The 26,838-nt window shown below is 39.8% G+C and overlaps 1 protein-coding gene across 12 annotated transcripts in view; it reads right to left on the reverse strand.

Moving 5' to 3' along the window:
* The window catches only part of LOC102216858 (ELKS/Rab6-interacting/CAST family member 1-like), a 124,011-nt gene extending 98,419 nt beyond the window's left edge, over nt 1–25,592 (reverse strand). For all 12 annotated transcript variants that reach the window (XR_002754257.1, XR_001351224.2, XR_002754256.1 and 9 more), the window contains exons 1-4: nt 25,346–25,592; nt 15,694–16,488; nt 13,535–13,612; nt 12,775–12,930 (exon numbers count right to left, since the gene is read on the reverse strand). Coding sequence is in view for 9 of the 12 variants with exons in the window: in XM_005807422.3 (XP_005807479.1) it covers nt 12,775–12,930; nt 13,535–13,612; nt 15,694–16,176 (717 nt within the window). In the remaining 3 variants the exon portion in view is untranslated. The remainder of the gene's footprint in view (nt 1–12,774; nt 12,931–13,534; nt 13,613–15,693; nt 16,489–25,345) is intronic.
* Nucleotides 25,593–26,838: the final 1,246 nt, after the last annotated feature.

Here is a 26,838-nt window from a genome sequence, read left to right on the forward strand (position 1 = left end):
TCATTGATTATTCTTTAATTAACAAAAATTTAAAAACGTGCACCTATAGTTCACGATCATGAGTGTTTGATTGTTCACAAGACGCCATGTGGCGCGTCATCTGCACCGGCAAGCGAAAATTTGCCAAGCTCCGCAACAAACATGTGGATGATCAGGTCAAATGAGGCAAAGTTAGACTTTTTCACCTAAAAAAAACTAGACAGTGCATCTTAAAAGCACTGTGGTCGGCATTATTTGCCAACATAAAAAGGTTTGTGATAACCTGAACCTTCTACCAATCAACTCAAGTGGAGTAAAACCCAGTGGTCACCACCACTTATGTTCACACCAAGCATCTAAATGTGTTTGTTTCAGAAACACATTTAAACACAAACATGGAGAAAAAAGCCACAAAAATAAAACATGTAAATCAAGCGGACTTCAGCAAGAAATCCAGCAGATGCAGTATGATGACTGGCACACAACTTCAAAAGGCAACATGGGAAGAATTCAGAAAGAGAGCGAGAGAGAGCGAACATATCCATGCAGCTGGAATGCAAAGCTGAAAAAAGGCCAGACCACAAGAAAGAGAGAAAGATGCAGAGAGAGAGAGAGAAGGAAAAAAATATTGTAAGGAGGAAAAGAAAATATCCCAACCAGAGTCGGAGGAAAGAACAAAGTGAGAGAAAACTGTTTAGCTGTGTTTACCAAAAACAGAAGGAAGGGAGAAGGTGATAGGACGAAGGTCTTCTCAGTTTCCACTGAGTCGTCAACTTTGACCCTGGCAGAGTTCGCCCAACACTGATATGCAAACATAACCACACACATATGAGCTGGAAAGACTTATTAAAAACACAAACGAGGGCGTGCGTGGTGGCATAGCGGTTAGCGTGACCCGTATTTGGAGGTCTTCAGTCCTCGACGCGGCCGTCACGGGTTCGACTCCCGGACCCGACGACATTTGCCGCATGTCGTCCCCCCTCTCCTTCCCCGTTTCCTGTCAGCCTACTGTCATATAAGGGACACTAGAGCCCACAAAATACCCCCTGGAGGGGTAAAAAAAAAAAAAACACAAACGAGTCACATTCTCTCAAATAAACCAATACAGGTAAACTGACACCCACATTTATGAGAAAACCTGGACGCCATTTCTGCTTTAACTGCTTCATTGCCGTTTCATCTGCTGTTAGATTCTGTGTAAGGCTTTGACTTGATCAGATGAGACAAGATAACAATCAATCCAATTAAACATTGATGCCAATTAAATCTTCTCCAACAGTCCTTGTATGTGTACATTAGAAACATCCTGCAGGACGTCGGCCGCAAACGTGATGCATGCTGCTGTGATGCTAATTCACAGATGAGAGACGATGCATTTCTGTAAACAGACGAGTACAGCAGACTGAAACGATTGTGGATTGCCTGATTAGTAGGCTCTTCATATTTTAATGATGTAAAACATTGTCAGCAGAAGCTATAATGACTCTTTATCATGCATTTTGAACATGAATTCATCGGTGACCTTACCCCCCCCCCCCCACCCTTGGCATCAACATCCAAACAGGCAAAAAGCTTCAAGCTCTCTACATTCCTATAAACAATCTGTACAGACTGCAGTAAAGAGAGACGGCAAACCTCTGGTAGCTCCCATCAACTCTTGCTTTCACTTGTATGTGTATAAAGAAAAAAAATAGCAACATCCAGACGGGTCCAACTACCCACATGATTGAAATCAGCTTAGAATATATTTTCTGTGAACCTCTTGTCGCTTTTTCCAGAAGGTTTCGAAAGTTGTTATAAGTCACTAAATGTGTAATTGGAAGAATCTGATGTTAGGAATCAGCATGACCCGGCCTGACCCGCCCTCAGCCCCCACTTCAAGACTCCTCCTCACAGGTGTTGTGCCCACATGGAGGGGGCTTCCTGCTGCTTTCTCAGGGGGAGCCGGGTCGACCACCAGGCGCTCGCCAGCGAGAGACATTATGGTGGAGATTGTTTCCCAGAGTGTCGCAGTAAGAGCAGATTGCATAGTAGATCCAGCAACCTCTGGAAGGACTACACCGGAGGAGCGTAAACTAGAATATAATCCAAAAAATGAATTTATTTCAGTAATTTAATTTTAAAAAGTGAGATATATAAATCAACAAAGTAAACTGAGTGATATGTTTCTAGGCTTTACTTAACTAGTGTTAATAATGATGGCTTGCAGCAAATGGAAATCCCAAATTGAGTTTCTAAAAAAAAAAAAACTAGAATACAACAAACTACATTATTCAGGAAGCCGGCCGTTCAGAGTGTTACATTCACACATTTCATTGTAAAATCGAGTTGAAGGAAAAAATGTGGTTAAGGGATAACTGCAATCTTGACAGTATCGTAAAAACAGCCTGTCCAAATGTTCAGGGGATATTCACAAGGCGTGGACTGCGGCGCCATCAATGTCGATGAACCGATGGCCGCTGCCATCCATGACACCTCAGCAGAACCAAAGGCTGACCGCCTCCGTGCCACACCGCATCAACGCAGTAATTCATGCGAAAAGGTGGCCGGACCAATGAAGGCGTGCATGTACTGTAACTGTACTATACAAACACAGTACTTTCAGTAGGCCTACTTCTCAATTTGATATATTTTAATGTTCTAAGTTTTTGACAAACAAAATGTTGGGCTTTAATTATCTTTAACCCATGCTACAGCTTTAAAGAAAAGTTTTTAGGAGAAAGGAAACTATATAAGAAAACTTTCTTTTCCTTTTTCCCCAACAGGATTGAACTCCTGCATGAGGCAGAAAGACTAAGGAGTGGAGAGGTGGTGAACTGCACTATTGTTAAACAACACCTACACAAATATGAGTGTAACAGAGAAAAACATCTCCAACACAAGATTCACATTTACAGAAGTGAGAAGCAAACAAGAAAGATGATTTTGTTTCCATCTTTGAAGAAAACCTTTAACTGTATGGAAGAAGCTGAAAAAAATCCTCTTAATGACCTCTTAAAAAGTCATTAACAGACATCTTACTGTCAGTAAGAAAAATATCACTTTCAGCAATATAATAGGGCAACTTACATTAGAAACAGCAGTAAAGTTTTACAATACATTTACAATCGTCGGTCCAGCGGGGAAGAGCCCGGTACGCCCTGGTAGATACCTACTACAGGTAAGCTAATGACAGCTCATGAGAGCTCCACATACCCCGTTTTGACAAAATTCAAACTACTCTTTCAGGGTAAAGTGGTGGACAATTTCAAGTTAGAGCTACTGGCACAAAAGATTTTACTCCTGAAGACAAAAAGTAAACTTATGCAAATATAAAAAGACAAATGCGTCATCTGCACAAAAAAATGCATCTTTTTTATTTTGTAAATTATAAGAAAACTATGATGCACACAAAATAATCCAGTTTAAGCAATGCTGTGTTTTACCTCTATACATTCAGCAAATCAGGAGTAATATGTCCTTTCATGTAATCATTATATGTAATAGAAAATTTGCAAATCAAAATGCACAATCACTAGAACTTGATTTAGAATTAGAAGGAGATGAGAGAGGACAGGACAAGAGAAAATCAGCTTGTGAATATAGTGACAATTTTTCCATCCTTCCCTCTGGCCACTGCTCATCTGTCGTCCAAAATTAAGCATCCCTGCTTTATTACTCCTCCATCTGATCCCTCGTTTATTCCGCTCTCGCAGGGTGAGTCATGCTTCCCCCCCCGTTTTCGCAAACAAGACACGCTGTGACAGGAAAACACATGTACACACATTTAGACAGACACAAACACACACGCCAAGCACACGCTGAAGCCCACACGCGGAGACACGCATGTAATGTTGGAAGCAGTGGTCATGCTGTCTGTCTGCGTTTGTGTGTGTGTGTGTGCGTGCGGGCGTGTGCGTGTGTGAAAGTAATGACCGTGAGGAGTTTGAAAGCATCACCCACTCAGGCATTAGACAAGAGGAAGATTAACACACTTTTCTCTTTCTCTGAGGATAAAGGTGGAGGATGAAGAGCATAATGAGGAGGAGGAAATAGATTTTGAAACAGATGAGTGCCTGTTTCTAGAGGAACAAGAGAAAGTTAAAGACAGAATGCATACACAAGTATGAAGGAGAATGGAAAATAAAAATACAAAAAATGTTCTAATTGTAACGATCATTTCAAATGTTCGTCCTGCTCTGCTAAAGAAAAAACCTAGGCTTAGCTATAATCTCCCTTAACTTTGAGGGAGAACAAGTTATATTCTGATGAAACTTGTGAAAAGGTGGTGGTGGCAGCATCATGCTGTGGGGTTACTGTTCTTGACGTGGATCTGGGTTTACACTTAGATGGATGGACTTATGATCAGTTCAGAATAACTCCCTAGTTTGGACCTAAAGCTGCAGATGTGTGCAAGAAACACGTCTGAACATTGTGGGAAACCATGCAACGGTTGGGTGAAACCAAAGGTAAACTTTTCAGCCACAAAGAACTGGCCTGGGTTATTTGGAAAGCTGTTTTTGTAAGATTTTATGCGTTAGCTCGAAAGCTGAAGCTGAAGAGGGATTTAATTTTTTCAGCAATAGGATGACCTCGGCAGAGGAAAATTGAAGTTTCGGAGTGGCTCACAATGAGAAAAAAAATATTTTGAGAATAGACTATGGGCAAAAGCAACCTCGCAAGAGAAGAGTGTAAAAATTGCCAAATGAAGATACGGCATGCTAATTGTCCACAGCAGCCTAAGGAGACAAAGATGGAGGTTTTTTAGTATTTTTTGGCCAACTAAGTCAGAATGGATAGAGAGAATCCACACAGAACAATTTATGAGTGTTGCCAAAGATGTCCAAATAAATTTAGGACCAGACTTTGACCAGGTTATTGCACCTCTTTCATTTCTTAAATATTTTTCCAAGTTTGTTATGTTTGCGTAACAGCAAAGATTTCAGAAGCAGGGAGAGCAGCAGTGGAAGGAAAGTGGGAGTGGCTGCACTGTATTCTGTGCACTCCCTGAAAACTTCTCCCAGACTTGCTCCTTATAAGGGAAGACAGAGACACACTACTGTGGAAGGAGAAAGTGGATGGAGTGAAAGCAAAACAAATCACAAACTCACAGCCTTGTGTAAAACAAACCGAGCCTCTCTTTCCTTTCAGTTTCACATCGGTCTTGTCTCCCGTTTTTTTGCAGATAAATGAACGCAGAGAGGGCTGTTTCCCCATTTGAGTTAAAGTTTTATAAGCCTCCCCTCCTCTCTCAGTGAAATTTTCACCACACATATCCTTCGTCATGTTTCTAATCCATACTTCCTCCCTCCTCTCCGTCCATCTGCCTTTTTCTCCCCTGTATTTATTTTAGCCCCTCTTCCTCTCTCTCTCTCACCTATCTCTTCATCCTGGCTGAGCAAACACACAGGTTTAAGGGCCATCTGTTACTGATGAGCATTCATAGGTGGAAAAACACACGGAACATACTTCTAAATCTCAGGCAGGCAGCAAAAGCACAGGGACAACAGCAGTAAATACATCGCTTTCTCGTTGTTTCTTAGGTCTAAAATCACAAAGAGAGTGAACTCCTAACAGGAGAGGAATGAGTCACAGGTCCTCGAGCGGAGCAGAAGGAGCATGAAGAGATGGAGAAAGGATTGTTTCTGTGCTCGAAAACACCACTTTTAAACATTTCTGCTGAGCCGGCTTGCCGTTTCCTTCAGGGCCGCTCAGTGTAATATTCACCCTGACAAACAAAATCACACTCAGATGTTTTTTTTTTCTTTCCTCCTCTGAACATCAGCTTCCTTACTGCTTGCTGTGCAGAAGCCAAGATTAGATGAAAGTTTCAGATGACCAATTTTGTCTGCAATAACAGCTTTTCCTGACATTCTGTTGCTGCAAAAATATCAGAATGAAAAAAATAAAACATGACAGACTTGTGCTACTAAATATGTTTGCACAACATATTTGAGTATGTAAATATAGACTCTAGCTAGGAGAAGTCTCTGCAGAAGAAAAATCAGGGTATAAACCAACCCTAAACACACAAAAAATAATTAAATTGAACTGAAAAGGGGGAAATAAACACTTACTTAGAATCGCAACCAAACTGTGAGCTCAGAGATTAAAATGCATCATCATGCTTTTCTTTATCCGTGTCAAATTCTGGTGGATTTCATGGCATCTCAAATCACTAGAGAAGAAAAGCATACCACCTGATAGTAACCAATGTGAAGCAGTAAACACGTTTAATTTAATAAACAATGTTCATTATTCTCAGTGTAATTTAATTCTAACCAAGAAAAGACAAATGGTGTGAAATGATTCACCAAAATATGAATATAAACTTAAGATCTAACATATCCACCATAGAGACGTAGACTACAAGTACAGCTACATCTACGAGAAAAAACTTGTAAAATGTCAGTGCATCTCTTTCTGTAAAGTGCATGCTCATCTTTTTTCCCACACATCCTATCAATCAATGTTTTCCACTAAAACACTCAAGTACAGGTTTCTATCTTCCAGAAAAAACGATCTTTTACTCTAAATATAACATCTTAGTCCTTATTGTGATTTATTTCCTATTTGGCATCTTCGCTAACCAACACCTTCAACTCTTTTCATCCACTTTCTTCCCTCCTTTCACATCGTCTTCCATCAATCTGGCCGATCTCGACGTTTCATCGGCTTCCTCAGCTCGGTTTGTTCTCATCAACTGTTTCTTTCTTGCCTCCCTCCTCCTGGAGCTCACTTTCTGTCTTCATCCATCCTTCTGTCTCCTGATTTACTCTCTCGTCCTTTTCATACATTTTACACACCTTTACATTTCGCTCCGTCTTCCTGATCCATTATTCACCAGCGGCCACACCTCCCTATCTCCCTCCCTTTCTTCTGAGACTATGGCGGTGTACAGATTGCTGGGCAAAGCGTTTCTAAGAGCCAGCTGGCACCCAAACTCTTGCTGGGACCATTTTTTCTGCACGGTGAAAAGAAACTTAACACGGGAAGCTTTTGGCAACATAAATTTCCTTCAGATTTGAGTTCCATGGAGACGACCTGAGAGCTGGGGGCAAAGTAATGAAATAAGAACTGCAAGATGCACAAATGGGATTCTGGCATAATAACATTAAGTGATTTGAAGTGATTATAAGCCGTCACTCAGGGAGCAGAAAAAGCTGATACGAAGTGTTGTGAATCACTCTGGCAGCTGTTTTCACTTTAATGTGTTTCAGCGAAACAAGCAAATAACCAGTTTCACTTCTAGTAATTCAAACCCGGACGCCACACTAAGATGTTATACATGTGCAAGGTTACATCATTGCTATTCAATTTTAGAATGAAATACTTGCGTATCTAAGTAAGTTATTTAACTGTAGTAGCAGTTTGTAATTACTCAAAGCTAATCGTTAATTGTTCTTAACATTCTTTATGAAAGATTCATACTTGCAGAGCACTTTAAACTCACTGGTAACCTTGGAAACGATAAAACTTCCTCATCTCTTTGTTCTGCAGCTGTCTGCACACCATTTCTGTAGGATTTTATTCTTTATGGTCATGAAAGAGGATATTTTTGAATCAGCTAAACCATTTCTGTGTAGATTTGACCTTTTGGTTTGGATCATGAAAGATCCAGTGACAATAAATTTCCAGTTGTTTTGGGCAACAGGATTTAAAATGACCTGCTATTTCAAATAGTGCATGATGTCACACACTAAAACAGACCCACAGCATTACAGATCCTCCACTGTACTTAACAGTGACCAGTTGGATGGACTGGTGCTCTGATTTCTGTTTCTCTCTGTCTCTCGCCGTCCTTCCAGCACAGGAAAAGACAGATGACAGGACGAGGCAGAAGGGTGTAGGAGAATCTCCTTTTGTCTGTCTCATCTCCGTCCATCTCATCCGGTCTCTCACCTGGAGGTAAAGGCTGCCCAGGTGTAACAGGTGCTGTGCTCAACTGTCTGTTAGAGTGAAACTCACACCAACATGCAGCTGCTTTGCTTTTCCTACAGATAAAACTGAACCTCTAGAGCTAATAAATGTGTACTTTCTAATCCATGAACAACTGAACTTGCAAACATGTAGCAAACTACATCAATAAGACTTGTGTGTCGTGACGGAGGTTAACGTTTCCTCCATCTGTAAACAGACACACATGAACACACGTCTATTTCCCACCAGCACTCTATTCAGTTAAATTATTCACAGGAGTCAACACAATGCAGCAGAATCGTACTGCTTCAAAACACAAACACAGAACTTTTTACATCAAACCACAAACAATTTTCTTCAATTTCCATAAAAACACAAAACATTTCAGAAACATAAAAACACAGTAATACTGTGCTCAGAAACTTTTCTGGTTTGACCGAGGTATTCACACCAGTTTTTGTCATTTTTTTCTATATATATACACAATGTATTTTTTTTTATTTTATGACAAAGTGCAAGGTATAAGCACATTTATATAAGTGTTAAGTGAATCTGCACCTTTGGCACACTGAAGCCCATTGGTTTTGACCCTTTGCATACAAATCCATCTGTGGAAACATGCAAGTTCACACACAGACACACACACCCCCACCCCCACACACACACACTAGCTGGTTAAAAAAAAATTGTTTCCACTTATAATCAGCTGGTAAAAAACGTTCACTTTGGCTCTGAACACAGGCCTTTCTCCTCCCTCCGAATCTCTCGCGCACATTCACACTCGCGCCGCCTCTGACGTCAGCGCGCCTCGTTCGCAGTGCAGCAGATGATAGATTGCATCTCGCACTCGCAGAAACGGACGGACAGAGTGGTTATTGTTCAAGCTGCTGTGATTTAGTGCCGGGACGAACTTGCACCAAGGAAGGAGCACGATGCACTCGCACAAAGAAGTCAAAACTTGATTTATGGGGAGAGTGAGGAGTCAAATGAAAGCAGTGATGCTTTTCCTACTGCTGCTTGACTTGTAATTGTGGCGGAGTATCTATCTGGTTTGAGGGAAGGAGCACAAGAGACAAAACTGCAGGCCAAAGAGAGTGAAGGAAAAGGGGAAAATATGCACATTCCACACATTCCTTCAAGTTCTCCATTCTCTCCCACTTTTTTCCTCCTTTCTGCTCAAAACATTGTTCTTACCTTCTGCGATCAGAGAGGTGGAACGAATCGAGTCAACACATTCAGACACACACACGCTCTGGACAGACTGTAGAAAGTAAAGCAAGGCAGAAGGAGATAAATGAAACTGACCACACCGAAAAGAAGAGACACCAGCGGACTGAAAGCTTCATATGGTGGGACGGCCGCATGTCTGATGTTTTATAATAAATTCTGGAGTGAACCGGCTCCACGGGTCCAGATGGAGAGTGGGGAGTGTGTGTTGGTTGTGACAGAGAAGGAATCTGGTAGTGGGAGTGAAATGACAGTAGAACAAAGATCGGTTGGGAAAAAAAAGAGAGACCGAAAGTTTTGTGACGATGAGTAGAAGGTGCAACGAGGAAAAGTTTACTGAATGTTGATAAAATAAAGAAGAGGGATGGTTTTTAAGATAAAATGTGTCATTACAGTTTTTCTGGACTAAATTCAGATCATTGTTTTCTCACTATGTGAGAGGTGCTTCTGTTTCCTCATTGTTGCTGTGCTGTCAGTCAGCTGTGTGTGATATTCTCTAAACAGCTGCTGTTTTTATAGATCTTTCAGTTTGTTTGAACAGATATGTTGGGGCCCAATTGCTGGTGAGCTCCTCTTTGTTAAAGATAACTTCTAATTGGTAATCTGTGACTTACTAATATGATGGTAGCAGAGTAAAGTAAATCTCCAAAATTCACTGTTAGAGAACTGCAGGAAAGAGGGACATCTTGGAGTCATCAAATTTCCGTAACAACCACTACAACCTTCAACAGAAAAGCACAAAATCATTCACAACCCTGGAAGTATATTCTTAATCGACCAAGATGTTCGTTTCTGATAGGAAATTAGCTCAAAAAATAATAATAGTGAAACAAGGTAAAAGCAGAATTAATTAGATTTTTTTTTTTTACATTTTATTAAAACTTAAGTCAAGACTTCTCAACGGAAACATCTTTTGGGGGATTTACACCAATCCGTTCTCTCAATTTTAACTGGTGTGCGTGTTTGTTTTAGGTAGGTATGGTGGAAGATCTGGTACGATCCCACAGGCCCTGGAAAAGTTTTCAAAAGTGTCTGAACTCTTTGAGGTACCAGTAAGGTTGAAATTAGGTCGTCACTGGACCATCTCAAAGGATAATGATGAAAAACTAAGGCGAGATAAACACAGGAATGGTTCTTCTGGAACATACTCAGTCTTCTTCTATGGATATTTTTGTCCAAAGACCCAAATCCTAAAAGAAACTTGTGGGGCAAGCTGAAGATCAAAGTGTTTTCAGCATGTGAAATGTTTAAGAGGAGTAGATGTTGACAAAAAGGTAGTTGGACAGAACATTGCCAGCATGGGACACTAATGTTTGTGGCAGAAGTGATTTTGATGATTAAGAAATATTTCTTTTCAACTTGCTCACTGAATAAATTTATTCAAAGGCTAGATTTTTCATAAATATTAAGTAAAGGGAGCATGTCGAGAGAATACAATGGAGAAAAGATGGAAGAGGAAAAAGATAAAGACAGAAGCTGGAGGAAAAGAGATGAAGATAATGAGTCAGGCATGAAGGAGGAGGTGAAAGTGGAGAAGTGTGGAGGGAGGAAAAGGCAGAGGGTGGAGAAGAGATGAGCTTTCCTCAGCGGGGGAGTGAGTTGGCTTTTATGTGTCTGGACTCATATTTATTAAAATTTCTGGAAGGTAATTTAATCCTATTTCTAACACCAAGATGATGGCGAAGACTGAGTGGTAAGGACAGAGTAAGGAGAGCTGACTTAGGACGTGACGGCGCTGAGAGAAGAGAAGGTTCACGAGTGAAAGAGGAAAGAAAAACAAAGAGATAAACAGAAAAAAGTGGAAACAAGATTTAAAATATCCATACAAGGAATACTTCTTCATTTAGAGCTGAGATGACATGCTTGCATGTTGAAACATGTGTGATTATTCATTGTTGCAGCACTGACACCAACCCAGAGGACATGAGTTTGAGAGCAGCTCCAGCAGACCAGCTATACGAGACATGAATAAATTAATCAATCCTTTGTTCATCAGTGAAGGCCTTATTTAAACCGAATAATCAAAGATTCATTAAACTGCTAGAAAACATCTTCTGATTTAATTTCTTATTGCATAATTTCACATTCCAATGTGATTTTTGTTTTCGCCCCACATTTGCCTCCAAATTAACCTTAAATAAATGAGCATGCATGTAAATAACGCCACCACAACATAAATGCGGCATGTTACAAAGTCTGAGGAAAGCTCTCTGAAGTGGCTTCGCGGTGTTGATGTGAGAAATGAGGCGCTGTGGCTGCAGCTACATGTGTGCATGTCATCTCTTGTATAATATTTCAGCCTGCTGCCAGACAAGCAGAGTCTCTGTCTCATCCAGATGGCTGCAGCACCAACAGACAGCTGGGAGTCCCTAAACCAGGCCGCGCTGCCTCATCTGTGGCTCTCCACTCACGGCACCGAGACAAATCTAACAACACAGACCATTAAAATAAACCCTGCCTGTGGTGATGGCTGCAGTCTACGGGCTTTTTACGCTAAAGTCATTTTCAATCTGCTATCTGTAACTTTTCTTTGTTTAAGGATCATCCAGACAGTTAATTAAGTCAATAATCTCTCGTCATTGTGAACCTACAAAATACTTAAGACAAAATGCTACCACCTGAACTTTTTCACATCTCACCCTATCACAGATTTTAATTTTAGCACTCAAATCAGAACTATAGAATCTATACTTCTACTTTAGTATCTCATCGTCATTATTAGCCACACAAATCAGCATAACTTTTGTTCATGTCCATGCCAGGCTTTTGTTTAGCTCATTTTTACCCCGTTATCACTGCCACGGTTGTCTTTATTGTCTGCTGTTTATGTACATCAAAGCATATTTATGTGTTCGAACGGCCCAGTTAAAGTCTAGAGCAATATCCAACTGAGAAGCTGTGGCATGACTTTTACTGCTAGCTGATTAAAGATGAAGTTGAGATAAAAACATCAGTAAAAGATAGTTCTACCAAGTTTTAACTCAGAGCTATATACAAATGCATGCTATACTTTTCAGATTTTAATATGTAAAAAGATTTAAAAACAACTTCACAATTATGCATTACTTCATATTTGGCTACTACATTATCTAAATATAGTGCTTTAAAGACGATTCAACTTGCTGTTAACAAAACTGACCAAGAGCAATAATGTCAGAACTGTTAAAAAAATGTAATCTGGATAAAAGCACAAATAAAGTAGAAATGTTTACTTCAGAGCCTTTCAGAGGAAAATCATGTTTAAAATCACAGAAAGCCTTTAAAAGTGCAAAAGACATGACATTTAATTTGAGGTGTGGAACTAACACCTCAGTAACAAAACCAAGTCACACCACTAACCAAAGAACTCCAGCTCATATAATAATGTACATTATTAGCTAAATGCAAAGTCTTCTTAGTAGGGGCAGAAAAGATACCAAAGGAAGATAAAATGCCAAATTATGTAGAAAGAAAGAGGCGATTACAGAATATAAAAGTTTTTCAGCGAATTGACTAAGACTATAAAACACCAGTTTCACCTTATAATTACCTCTGATGTCAGATAAAGGCCTGCAAAGACTAAAAAATGTGTATTCAATGTTATCTGTTCAATATCAATATCATTAAGTAAGCTTTTCTTTTATTTTTTTGCTTTAAAAAGGTCTTACAAACAGGTTGAAGGTTTCCTACCTGTGTCTCTTCCTGCACCACCCTGTATTGCTCCTTCCACACGGCCATCTTTGTGGCTTCATCTTTCCTCAGCGCTCTCTCTTTCTTCAGCTCTGGACTCCAAAACGTCTTTATGGAGTTCATAGAGGAGCTCAGCTTGGACTCTTTGCCCTCCAGCTGCATGAAACCACAAGCAAACGTTTTCACTCCGTCTGATTTAAGTGGTCGTTTGCAATAGAACCCAAAACCGTCTCCAGTCCTGACTTGATAATACAGTGACCCTTTCGTTTCTCTTTCACAGAAAAGATCCCCACACGATTTTCACATGAGCAAAATCACACGTGTGAAATTTAACGTAAAATCTGCTTTTCCTGACTTCAATATTTCTCATTTTGTTATTGAATTTGAATAAATCCCATTTATTAAACCAGCTGTGTCCATGACATAAGATCACATAACCTTCAGTAAACAGATTTCTGTCGATTTTATTGCTGTGGTCCATATGTGATTTACTTTGTAATGTTTCACATGATTTTGATATATGAAACGCATGAGAAAAACACATGAATCACATGATGTTCCACACGTGGCTTACAAGGCATCACGTGTAAATATGTCAACATGTTATCCTTGTGAAAGCACATGTTCAAGCCATGTGATTTTTTTTTACCATTAGGGATTATAATTCAAGACAACTGAATTTTCCCCAAGTTAAGAATGAAAAAAAAAGAAAAAAGTGTATACATTTTTTATAAGACATAAATAAAAAAAGAGCGCGTACCTCTCTGCGCAGCAGCTCGTTTTCTCGAAGCACTTCTCGTAGCTGCGTTTGCAGGTCTGACATTGCTCCTTCTCTGACCTGTAAACGCACAAACTGTTTAAAATTTGTTTCTCTTTTCAATAAGAGGCAAATTATGCTTTTCTGCTGCAGCATTACGACATTATTAGCCCTTAAAACGCAGCCTCTTCTCAGCTGGAGTATCAAATTGTCTCATCAATCAGCTGGATTATTTTCACAAACTCATCCCGTCCTCTTTGCCTTCTCAAACTCAGTATGTTTGAGATGCATTTTTAATTTCCTGGCATTTTGAAAAGCTGAAAGAGTGGAAATAAAGAATACTGTAGATATTAGTGTCAGCAGTAGAGCTAAGATGGTTTCCAATGTGCATATTAAGATATATTTGGTGTTTAGACTATTACAATTTATAGTTATAAGTGTGGGCAATTGTAGTCCCCAAAACCCACGGAATCCATTTTTCCACAAACTACAGATTGAGCTAACTAGTGCAAATGAGCAAAAAGGTGATTTTAAAAAAGCACATTTGTTTGTTTTTCAGTGAGTTTGTTCAGGATATATACTGTACATTGTTAAAGATGGAGTGTGTTTAAAATGATTAATCTATGGAACTCTTTCACTGTAAGGTGCCAACATTGTGAAAATTTTAATAAAAGTCTTGGCTGTTTCTAATGTTGCAGTCCTTTAATGGAGTTAATACCATGGGAACCTTAGCAAGTTGTGACACAGCAAACATTTAAAATCAATAGAAGAAGAACAGAAGGGTTTACTGCACAGGATAATTCAGTATTTATGAGAAAATGTTTCCTGCATGAATTCTTAGGCCAACCTGACATGTGCAGCATATTAAAGAATTAAAAATATCCTGGATTTATTTTTCATGAACAGACAGACTACTACTTTAGCTCTGCCGAAATCATGCCAGGTATAAACATGAATGAACATGATGCAAGTAAAAAAAAATCCAGTTAATGAAATTACAGTAAATCAGATGCTGTGAGACACTCGGTTTGTTTTGTTTAACATTTAATTACCTGCAAAGAGAAGAGGAAAGCTACATCTAGAGAAGATGAGCGCTCAGGTTATGACTCATGGTGCAGAGGTAGTGAGAGGGCAGACCTTAAATATCATGTAAGAATGCCCACACTGTTCTTGATTTACTCAGCTGAATGGTGGTTTAAGAAGACGACACCTATTAACGACACCGGGCCTAAAATCAGTTCAGACTTCCCACATCCTGGATTCACGCAGGGAAAGTGCCAAATGTATCCACGTGACTAAATATCAAGTTGCGCAACCAGAAGTGAGTCCTTCTTTTATTTTTTTTGAGCCGACTGGAAGATAAGGAGTCTACTGTTACAAAGACAACATCAAGATCAGGTTCTTACAAACTTTCTATTATCTGCTTAGAAAACACTTTAATTAATCCTTAAAAAAATAAAATAACATTTTGGTCTCAAGCTTAGTCAGAAAGTAAAAGTTCGGGCCAGAGCAGTTATAGTTATTACAGAAAGCAACACTGCAATGACACCATATGGTGATGTGCAATCAATTCCTTTTCACTCAATACATGAAGACTGAAAATAATCCATGTTTTCAAGATTCTTTACAAATGAAAATTTGCTAAATGTGTATTCCATATAGGCCTGTCAGTCACAATGAACAATAAACCAATTAATCGCATCAAAAATTCTTTAAAAGAAAATAAATGTTTTAAAAAATTAAAAGAAACAAAGATAATTCAAAATTATTGAATTATCTTTGAATAATTATGAAAGATAATTTTGTTAACATAAACTTCGTAGTTCATTTTATTTGTTGTTTTTGTTGTTTTATTTATTTATTTTGGAGATTTAAAATGTCTTCCAGTTCCAGTATTTAAATTCATTAGAATTTAAAAGTTGGATCCTTGAGGATGTGTTCTTGCATTATTGTGCCATTATTACTATTATATTACTTGAAAATGGACTCAAAACAACAATATCATCATTTATCGCGATACGTTCTGGGACAACTTATTGTCTAGCGAAATTTGTTATTGTGACAGGACTAATTCCATATTGGCATGTGGTAAAACTTTCTTGTCACAACTGTTGGCGTTAAGGTGGACGGCCATAGACAAGGTGAAAGGTCAGCAGTCTCACCTGTCTCATGGAGTGAGGAACAGTGGCTGCTTGTGAAGGCTGGTTCTGCAGCTCCCCTCCGAATGCTATGGCATCAGCAGGCATGAGGGCGGCGCTGCTCCCCCCTCCTCCTGTGTTTATATTCGGGCTGCTCCCCATCACCGCTGCCCTCACCCCATACGGCACCCTGGCTCCGGCTCTCCCCAGGGTCATGGTGCTTTTGGGCGCGCCGCCCATGCTCCCCACCGGGTCTTCGGCTGTGTCGGTGAAGTACATGGGACCCCCGGTGGCGTAGGCAGCGTTCAGGGACTGAATGTTCTCCATGGACAGAGTCTTTCCCGTGCCGGTGAGTCCGCCGCCAGGGCTGCTGCTGTTGTTCCGTCGGTGTCCCAAACGGGGGGAGCGCGGTAGGCGCGGCGAGCGGCCGGGACTCCCGGACACGGAGCCGTTACCGTTGGAGCCGACGACGTCCAGCTTGGAGACAGAACGGGAGCTACCGTACATGGTGGCAGAAGGAGAGCCGGGTTCTGCGCGCGAGAGTGTTTGGGTCAAAAAAAGCAGCTGATCAAATAAAACATGTAACCGATGAAAGTCCCGGTCAAACTGATTCACAAAAACAACAACAACAAAAAATAAAATAAATAACTGAAGCTCCTCTTCACTTGGATTGGGTCACGGTATTGACATAGCTGTGATCAAAGCCTTTCCAACACCCTCTGTAATCCATAGGCTTTGTTATGAAGTAGAAATCAACGGGGGAATCTCTTTAGATAAAGAGGGTGAGGTGATCCACAAAGCCTGGGATGATGGGATCAACTGAAAAGAAAGAGAGACACAAAGAGCCTTGATTAGGAAAGATCAGGGAAAGCAAAAACACATAAATCTGACCAGGTTGGGGGTTTGAGTTTTGTCTCTGACTGAGCACATTTACAGCAAATTCTGCTTCTGCTCACCACACGAACAAATCAATGCATATGAATGAGGGATTATAAGAATACGAACGAGTACAGCTCCTCAAAAATATCTATCATAGCACTCTTACCACTGAGAAGCTGAAATACAATGTTGGCACGGCGCAGCTTTAGACAATTTATAAACAGTTATGACTGATAATCAGCGACTATAAATTTGGTTGATCCTCTTGTTAGAAAAGTTAATTATGTCCAAGCTTCAACCACCAAACTGTCGATCTGTGGTGAAGAATTCGGTAGTATTGCCCTTGATCAATGAAAATGCACCTTAAAATAGGTGAGTGCCTCCCCTGAACAAAATTTGCCAAATACGCACTAAAAATATAACAAAGCGTTCCGTCTAAACACAAAAATGAATGAAAGGCGAAAAGGCGTAAATTTAAATATGAATGAATAGTTTCAATTTGCTATTTTTCTGTTAATCATACGCAATGTTGCATCGATTACATGCCGATGCCAAAAATATTAATTGTTATACTAATGTCTCAAACACCAAGGAATTTACATTTTGTCATGACAGCCTGGAAATAGCTCATGTGTGTTGGATGAACTGAATAACCTAAAAAGAAACCGATTAAGTCAATCATAATCCTCCTAATTTCCATAGCAGTGAAAATAATGAGACGTGTCATTTCTGCAGCACCCCTCTGGGTGATGAGATTAGCTTTTTATTGCCCTTTGAATCAAAGTTTTTTGCCTCGGTTGACATGTTTTCCGATAATGCTTTGTGACATAAAAATCCAAGCCTGATAATCTGGCGCTCTAATTTCCCGGGGCTCCTGAAGTGTCCAACTTGTGCCGGCTACAGGGTTGAAATGAGCCTATGTCAACAGTGAAGGAGCATTTTGAAATTTTCTCTCTTAAAATGAGTCAACACTCAAGCCCGTTATGTATCCTTGGAGACCATGATGTCACTCTCAAATGAACCGCTGGACACATGAACCGGTCATCTGATCCAGATTCTCCCCTTACGGAAAGGCAAGCCTCTGCATATTTAAATGACAGGAGAATGTGGTCTCTTGTAAGTGTGTAAACACTTCCATCGGCTGAAGCCTTTGAATTTCCCTGCCCCTTTTCACACCTTTTAAAGTCAGAATCCTGTGATTTTTTTTTTATTTTTAATCTAGGTCTGTGGGCAGAGAGACATTGAAGCCAAACACACCCTCACACTGGGACGCCACGTAAACAGGGACCATCTGCTGCATCTTCCCTCAGGCCAAAAAACACACACCTGGAAAGAAACAGGCCAGGACCCTGCCTCCAGCACACACACACACACACACACACACACACACAGGGATTTTACTTTTACATCTACAGTTAGGAATAAATGTACGTAGACAAATCAACTAGCTTACAGACAACTAAAGTATATAAAATACATGATATTAGGGGACATGCACAGACTTCTCTTCATGAAAAGTATAAATACAAAAGTTCGACCCATCTGTCCAACTTGACAGGCGGGTTGGTGGATGAATATCTCTCACCTTTCCATTGACTACAATTAGGCTTGGGCCATGTGGACCTAAAGTTTTATCACGACATTCTGTGGTGCTTAAGATAATGATGAAAGTGGTAAGTAGTATGTATTACTTTTTCTGTAACTGCATGGCTGTGACCGTATGACACAGCAATCATAATTCTCTTGAGAAACAAACCCATTTGTAATAAGCTTCTTGAAGACTCCAGTCACATAAAGACGTGTGATTTGTATCACTGACCTGCACACAGCAGCTGCGTTTAATCATATTTTCAAATTTATTACCATTTATTGACGCAAAAAGAAAACAGGGAAAATAACAATCCCGACAATACGGACAGTGTTGGGTTTTTATAAACATCATTATAATTGGAATTTATTATGAAAACATTAAATCAAACTTCTTCTAATAAATGTATCACAATAAATGATACGATAAACACCCGCCCTTAACTAAGGGTTTGGTTCTACTGAAGCATTTACTGAACAAACACCCCCCACACTTGCTAGAGTCACTTATTTATCACATGATTATACAAAGCACACAATCGTCTTTTTATTCTCACTGACCTCGTGGAAAGCACAACACACGCCGGCCTTGATGTGTTTTCAGGTTATCCAGTCTGAGGGTCACATGAAGAACCCACCAGTGTGCAACACAGGTGGGTGATTTCTATCTGGTGGTTTTAGATGCTGACTGAGCCTGGGGTTATCTGCAGTGTTTCCTTGATCTTTTCTAAACAGGTGATCAATAAAGGGGTCAAAGGTAAAAAGATACAGAAAATACTCGAATCACGCAATCCGCTACTAAAGCTGGAGGACATTTTATGTTCTCTCTCTAAGGGCATTTTAATCTGGGGGCTTTAATGATGAATTTGAACCATTTTTTTTCCCAGGCTGGAATGATGATAGCCAGTTACCCCAATTAATTTCAAACCCCACAATTTGATTTTGTGTCCTTTAGAGAGTTGCACCTCAACCACCGACTTTTTGTGGATATGAAACACCCTCTGGGGTAAATCTGGTAGGATATTTAACTGCTGCTCTTGTAAGATAAGATTTTAAAAAATGGTTTTAGTTTGCTTGCCAAGCAGAAAAAGCAGCAGGGGAGAGTCTGAAAACATGCTGGTTTTCATATGTAATTAATCTGCTAATATTATTTTAGATTTGTGTTTATCTGAGCAGAATTTTTTTTTCTTTATTAGTCGATGTATCAAAATCAAAACATTAAACTGTAATAATCAACGTTGTAATGCTTCAGCAATAGTAGTGTAGATTGCTTCTCTGTTTTAATTAAGAGCATTTAGATCATGAATTAAATTTCTGTTTTGAACTTTTGGTTTCAAGTTTCATCTAATTATTATGTGGAAAACACTGGGAAATAGAAAGTATACAGTTATAAATCTGTTAACTGTGGCCTGAATCAGCTTTATTAAGCATCTGTCACTATAACTACACAAGTGCTTACTTGTTGACAGTATGAATGTTTTTGTGCTCTCATTTGTTGTTGTTTTTATCATTATTGGATTATTGTGAGTCACATCACGTGACCTGTCTAATTGAAAACACTCGTGTACAATAAAAGGTGTGTCCTTCATGCAAAGAGGGTTCAACACGAAAGCCATAACCTGTGTGAGTCTCATGTTGTCACGTTGAACGCTGTGCTGAAGGGTGACTCTGCTAACATTACTGTTAAGACTAAAACCTGATTAAAGAGGATTTAAGGAAGCATTTAATTAAACAAATTGAACATGTAGTCAGTGCTAAACATGGTTTGTTATACTGAGAAAATATTACTTTTTTTCCCCATTCTTTGTGACATCTCCATTTCCATTCCTCTTCCCAAGGAAGAGGAAGAAAAGAATCAAGAAGAAGTTCTTCTTCTTGATTCTTCCGTTTCCTCCCTTCACAACCTCTCCCTTTCCCCGGCAGCATGCCTGAATGTGCTCAGCATGTCCTACTTGTGTGACAACCACGCATGCATCCATCGCGGGGCAACAATGTGACACAGAAACGGACACGGCTCGGCCTAAACAATTTTGTCAAAGTTTGTGCCTCGCCTGGGGATCAGCGCTCAATGAAGACACATTTTATTCATGTTGGACATTTCTGCTCTCCTGTCAGCCTGGTGAGATCTGAAGTGGCTTGAAAGGACTCGCTGGTGCTGTACATCTGACTGAGTCATCCCAACTCGCCTCGCTGGCGGAGGAAGCTGTGCTTGTTCTGAGCGTAATCTGTCTGATGATTTAAGGAGATTACCTGCCGCTCACCAGTCTCTGCTCTTTCAACTTTCACTGTTTCTTTTTCTGCAACAACGACAACAATAGTGCTGACAGTACAGTTGTTTTCTGTTTTCACTGCGCCCCCAGTAGATATATATAAAAAGCATAATACTTTATTGCAGAATCATAATCTGACAATGGGAAATTTAGGACAACTCCACCTTTAATGTGAGCTCACTAATTCAGAGGGGAACAAATGTCATCCCTGCATCAGTCAGTGGGACAATGAACCAACGCATAGAGCAAGATCAGCACAAAATACTTAACCAAACACAAAGAACATGCAACTGCTATAAAATATATTTTCAAAAGAGTATCATTTTCCTAACAAAGTCAGCTGCTATTCAGTTCTATTCACTGAGAAAAGACAAAGATTTCCCCTCAACTGTTCACATCTCGGACTGTTTCAGCCGCAGCAGCATAATGAACAAAAACTAAAAATCACCATCACTGCCAACTGAAACAAGCACACAAGAAATTAATCCACTAATTAGTAAACTGTTTTGATTATGTATTATGTATTAAACAGTGCTAATAGGCCAAAATAAAACCCCTAAACAAAAAAAATTTGTATGATATTCTCCTAAAAACAGTTTCAAAGTAGCTCAAAAAAGTGATTTTCATGCTTTCCGTCTTATGATTCCTGTTTTGAATAGATACAACTCAACAAAATCAAAAAACAAGTTATTTGTCAAGATTAATAAATTGTGTAGCGTACGACTACTAAAGAAAATGTGACGCCATGTTAACGTCCTTTTTGTTCCACTGTTGAGTAAAAACCCGTAACATAAAACCTACTTTTCAGGAAATAATGAAACCCTCATGCTTAATAATGTAAATTCAGTTTGTTAACACTCAATCTTGTTATACTTTATACTAGATCTGCATCAGTGGAACCACAGATGAACAATGGAGTTGATTCAGGAAAAGAACAAAAAAATAACATGCAAGGTTGTTGCCTTATTTTTCTATGTTAGATAAAATGTGTCTCTCCAGTAACGACTCAGAGTTAATGAAATGAAATATTTGTGTAATGATAGATCTGCATCAACTATCTGCTTCAAGGAGGACAATCCCTGCTCCTCTGTGGTTTCTAGTGTTTTTGCAGCTTTAAATAAATGCAACCCAACGTGAAACCAGAGGAAGTTATTCGCTCCCGCAGAAGGCACTGCTTCTGTCTGGTTTTCAACAGTTTCTTCAAAACCAACCCGGACGGTCGGCTCGCTTGGCCTCCTCGCGTGGGACATTTCTGGGCAAAAACCAAGCAGTTGTGCAAATTAAGAAGCAACAGAAAGAGCATCTTGTTTAATCAGACAAACTAAAAAGTGTGACTGGAAAAACTCCCAACTTATGCAATTTTTGTAAAAACGCTGATCCAATCAGGATTCTTACTCAGCCTTGAAAAATGTGGAAAAAGTCCAATTTTCTGGCACTAGTTATATTCAGACTAATAATATATCATCTTAACATCAATATGAGCAAAATCAGCATCACAAAGAGCTACTGTGACTGCGATAAATATCTGCAAATTAAATAACCATGTCAGTATTATTTTTGTTTATACTTGTTTAACATCGCAGTAAACGGGTCAGGAGTGCATTAAGATGTTTTCTAGTCATTAAGAAAATAAAGCTAAACTGGTTCATTGCCAAAAACAGCAGATGTTGACAGATGAAGCTTTTTCAATTAATCAGAGTGTTGCACTGGGGGGAAAATGGGATACAGAGAAAGATAAATTGCACTGCTGGATCAGTTGCTTTGTAAATAACAGTCAACCCGGGTTGGGTCTGCAATTTATGTTTCACCAAACAAACCAAATGTGGCCAGTAGCATTGCCCTTAGGTATTTCAGCAAACTTTCCCAAAATTCTTTAAGCACCAACCAGATTATTTTTTAAGTGCTTAAAAAAATCTGTATTAATCTACTTCATTCATCCATTGTCTTCACAAAATGAGCCCCAGTGCAGATTCCCACCATGTCAGTGTTTGAGCAGACTGGGATTTATTTAGCACAGCTGTAAATTGAAGTGAAGTGAAGAGAGATTTTGCTGTTTGGCTGTAAGCGTTTGTGATTGGGCGTCATTCCAGGGCCTGTCTCTGTGTAAGGGCACAACACTGAAGGCAAATCATTATGACAGTTTGCTGCTGAGTTATGCACCAAAATCCAAACTTTTCGAACTTGGACCGAGTTATGAATAGCATTCTCCAGTATCTGTGTGACAAAAGTCTAAAAGTAAATTCATATTTTAAATGCAGCAGCATAATCCTAAACTGAAAAATGTTGAAAAATTCTACATCTAATTTTAGTTCACTAAAAGTTACAAAAACAAAAATTGGCTTTAAATGACAGCATAAATGTATCTAATACAATCCCCAACTGCCTCAATTATTGACCCCCTCAAAAATTCTTTTGAAATTAACAATTAAAAAGTATAATAAACCTCTTTAAGTCTATCAGAGTATCTAAAATCATTTTAGTAAATCACGACTTCCTGTTTCTGGAAGTAAATATGATTATTTTCTCTCTACCCCTCCTCACAGTAAGAAAGACAATCTAAGTAAGATAGGAAAAATAGTTACCAGAAAATAACTACTTGCCTAAACTTGCTCATATATTTTAGAGCCATAATTTTAAAGTTTAAAGGCATCAAACACTCCTGGTCGGTTTGTTTTAATTGATGAAATTGTGAAAATTGTGTTGATTTAAGTAAGTTATAAACTCTTTTCACATACGTCCAACAGTCTGTGTTAGGTTTTTCTCTTCAGTCTGCACAGCTCTGTCTGCAGTAGGAGGTATAAACACAGGAGAGAACAACACCGATAACGAACAGATAGGATCAGTTCCAGGCTACTGTGGACAACAGGAAGTGAACTCATGATGCAAGCAAAACACCCGTATAATCAAAGGTTCACACGACACGTCACCTTTTTATATCTATGCACTGATCCACATTCTGCTTATCTAATCCTGGCTGCTGTTTTCCAGAGCAAAAAGGGAAACAAAAGCAAACGTACTGCTGAGACTTGATAATTAACACAAAAGCAGGGAAGTGCAAAACTAATCCAGGCGAGAGCAAGAGGGAGAGCCGAACTCCTCCAGGCCTGTTATAGGGATAGGAATGTGTTTGCACAGTCAACTTGCCAGGTTAAACAGGAGGAAACCAAGAGGTGAAGGTGACCCAGTCTTTTTCGGAGCAATTCTCATCACATCAAGGAAAAAAATTAACTAATATAAACAAGTGTTTCCCGACTGACTGAAGGGACCTCAAGCCGTCTGCCTGACTAGTAAAAATATATTTTTAGACACTGTTTGAAGAAGATTCTCTCTACTTCAGGTCCATCATGTTAATGTAAAACCACGAAGGCCTGGAGGGATTTCAATAACCTTTGATGTGGGACTTCTCCTCAGATGTTGCATAAGTTAACTATTGAAGTTTGTGGGTAGTGTGGACATTTACAGTACTCTGCAAAATAAACTTTTTCACTTCAGAGTTCCTGTGCGTTTCACCAACAAAAATTTAAAACTTTTTAAGACCATAATGAATTGAATTTAAGACCTATATCTCCACAGAAACATACGAACTGTGTCCAGCCAACTGGCGATAGCCTAGCAAAAAGCTAGCCTGCTAGCTAGCTAAAAAGTGTAGTTAGCGGTAGCATCCACAGAATGCTCCTCAAACTCCCGCAAGAAATAAAAATACTTACAATTTACAAAATTAAATAGTCCTATTATTAACATATTAAATGCCAACTTGCCTTTTTAAAAGTAAATTTAAGAAATTCGCCTCAATTTTAGATAAATAAATTTAAGACTTTTTAAGGATGCGCGGACGTTCTGCACTTAATCACGCTACAGGTACAAACTAATAAATTCGCCTCGTAATTATTTTTGTTGCGCATCATTTTTAAGGGGAAGGAAAACAAGCATCTCTCTGCACCCGACTGAGCTCATTTCTTTACAAAGAAGAATGAATAAACATGGAAAGACCTGCAGCGACAGTTGGCTCTGCGTCACAGCAGTTTGATGTCCAGCAGGTTCTGGACGCGTCTCTGCTCCAACAACTTTCTAGAAAACGCCTGCTAGAAAAACACACGGGGAGTTGTGGAGTTCTACAAAGTATTGACTTGGGTGGATGCATGCACATTGTGGAAAACCATCCTCACCTCCCTTCAAAATCCCACTCAGATGCATTAAAGTTTGCAAACAAAAACGTGGGAAAGTTAACGGGGTGTGACGGTCTTGTGCAAGGCGCTGTAAATCTGTCCAGTGTTTACAGAAACTTCAGTGGAAGGAAGCAGCTCAGTTCCCTGACTGGATGTTGCAGGGGTGGTGCCACGAAATGTAGCTGTGGGCGGGCGGAACCAGTAGGAAACCATGGCTCCACCACCACCACCACCGTCCCCCTGCCCAGATCAACACAATCATATCAGATTTTAGGGTTTTGCACAAGTTGATTTGAAAATACAATCACTACTTGAAGTTGCTTGATGTGCAACATCTCCGCTGATAAGGTCCCGACAGGAGAAGCAACTTATAGTTATTGATAAGTGACTCATAGGTGGTGCAAATGTAGCTCTCAGTCTGTCAGCAGCTTCATGTGCAGCCAGCAGATAATCGCCTTTAGAGGCATGGAGAGACAAGACGGGGTGTTATTAGCTTGTTGTGCCGGGGGAAGCCTGTAGCTGCGTGTACAATATTTAGCTGAATGACTCCACACACTGTCTGTCACAGAGCCTCTCCTCTCAGCTGACCCGAAACCGCTGCGGCCATCAATTTTTCATTACATTTATCCCGACGTCCTTGTTATTCTGAGCGAGAAGGAGGCGGCATGACTTACAGACAACCCCACACGCAAACACACCTGTCGGGTTGTGTAATGAAACGTGCCCGTGGATACGCACACCGCTTCAGACTGCCCGCTAAGTTTCAGTACTCACTGCGGCTGTGTTGACCCGCTCGATGCGAAAGAAGGAAAAAAAAGGCCAGTCACAGATCTTCAGTTTTTCTGCCGCTGTCAGCCATCAAAGTGTCGCCTCGGAGCGCAGCTGAACCCCAGGTATGACCTGAAGCTGTCTTTCAGGGCTGTCTCCCCGTTTTCCGTGTCTGTCTCCCTGTCTCCAGCCTATCGTTCCCTCTTTTCCGTCTTTGCCAGCTCTTCCCACTGGTGACTTCCCTGCTAGTGATGCGCCGCCCATCGCTGAGCCAGCTCTACTTGCTAGCTCATTTTGGGAAGGCTTTGCATTCATACAGTGGAGAACGGTATGAATCCAGATGATAGAGGAAGCAGAAATTGCGCCTGCATTTTGTAGGTAAACATATTTGATGCTGTCAAATTTATCAAATAATAGGTACAATTATTGTGATACATAGCTTAGTATACATTTTTAAATAATCAGCTTTTTTGCATTGATGTTTTATTGCATTATTTTAGTGTCAAAACCTGATTATAATGAGTTGTTCAGGATAAAAATAAAAAGAAAATAGAAAGTTTCGCTCATGTTGATCCCAGCCAAATAATACGGATCCCGGAAAAGAGGTGGAATTCCCATCACTGTTCCCCGTTGCTTTCCTGCTCTGGCACTCCCGTGACGTCAGGAAGATGGAGCGCGCGCCTCGTACACGAACCCCTCTTCAACCAGCGGTCCCAGTGGGTGTCGTGCTCGCCACTATAATCTAAATTTAAAAACGACAGCTCTTAAAACAGACAGATTAGTGCAAAACCTAACTTTTAGGGAAATATGAGAGCAATGATGGATTTTTACAAAGCTTCTGTCAGCTTTATAATTATGATCTGACTTGGCTCCAAAGCCAACAAAAACAACAACAAAAAATCTCATCATTAACTGCTAAATTAATATAATCTCAACTAATAATCTCTGCAGTGAAAACATCTTCTAGTGGTACAAACAGTATCAGAAGAGATGGCCTTTACAAAAGCAGGCATCACGGTTCATTGGTGATGGATATTATTTGTGACATCATGCCCAGAAAGCAATACCAGTGGCATTAACATTAACCTTCAGCCTCAGATGAATGTTTTCATCTCTGTCACATATTCAGAAATTCATAAATGTCTCATGCAACCACTTTAGACTGAGAAAAGTTTAAGGATATTTTTTTGTCAGATTCAAAATCATGCATTAAACTGCTTTCATTTTCTCTCCAAAAATGTATTGAACTGACTTTAACTATGATGCTCCAAAGCTACACATCAGATGTTGCATGTGTTTGCCCGATTCAGAGTATTTGAAGAGCAAATTGGGCTTATTTTGGGATTATGTCTCTAATCCACACAATTATCCATCATCCTAACGAAAACCAGACGTTGACCTTCGTCAGAGAGACACAGAGTCAAACATTTACAGTGTCCCAGTTCCCTCGGCGCCAGTCAGTCAGAAAGCTGAGGTAAAAATAACCCACTGGCTTAAGT

Source organism: Xiphophorus maculatus, chromosome 17, assembly GCF_002775205.1.
Source record: "Xiphophorus maculatus strain JP 163 A chromosome 17, X_maculatus-5.0-male, whole genome shotgun sequence".
Lineage (NCBI taxonomy): Eukaryota > Metazoa > Chordata > Actinopteri > Cyprinodontiformes > Poeciliidae > Xiphophorus > Xiphophorus maculatus.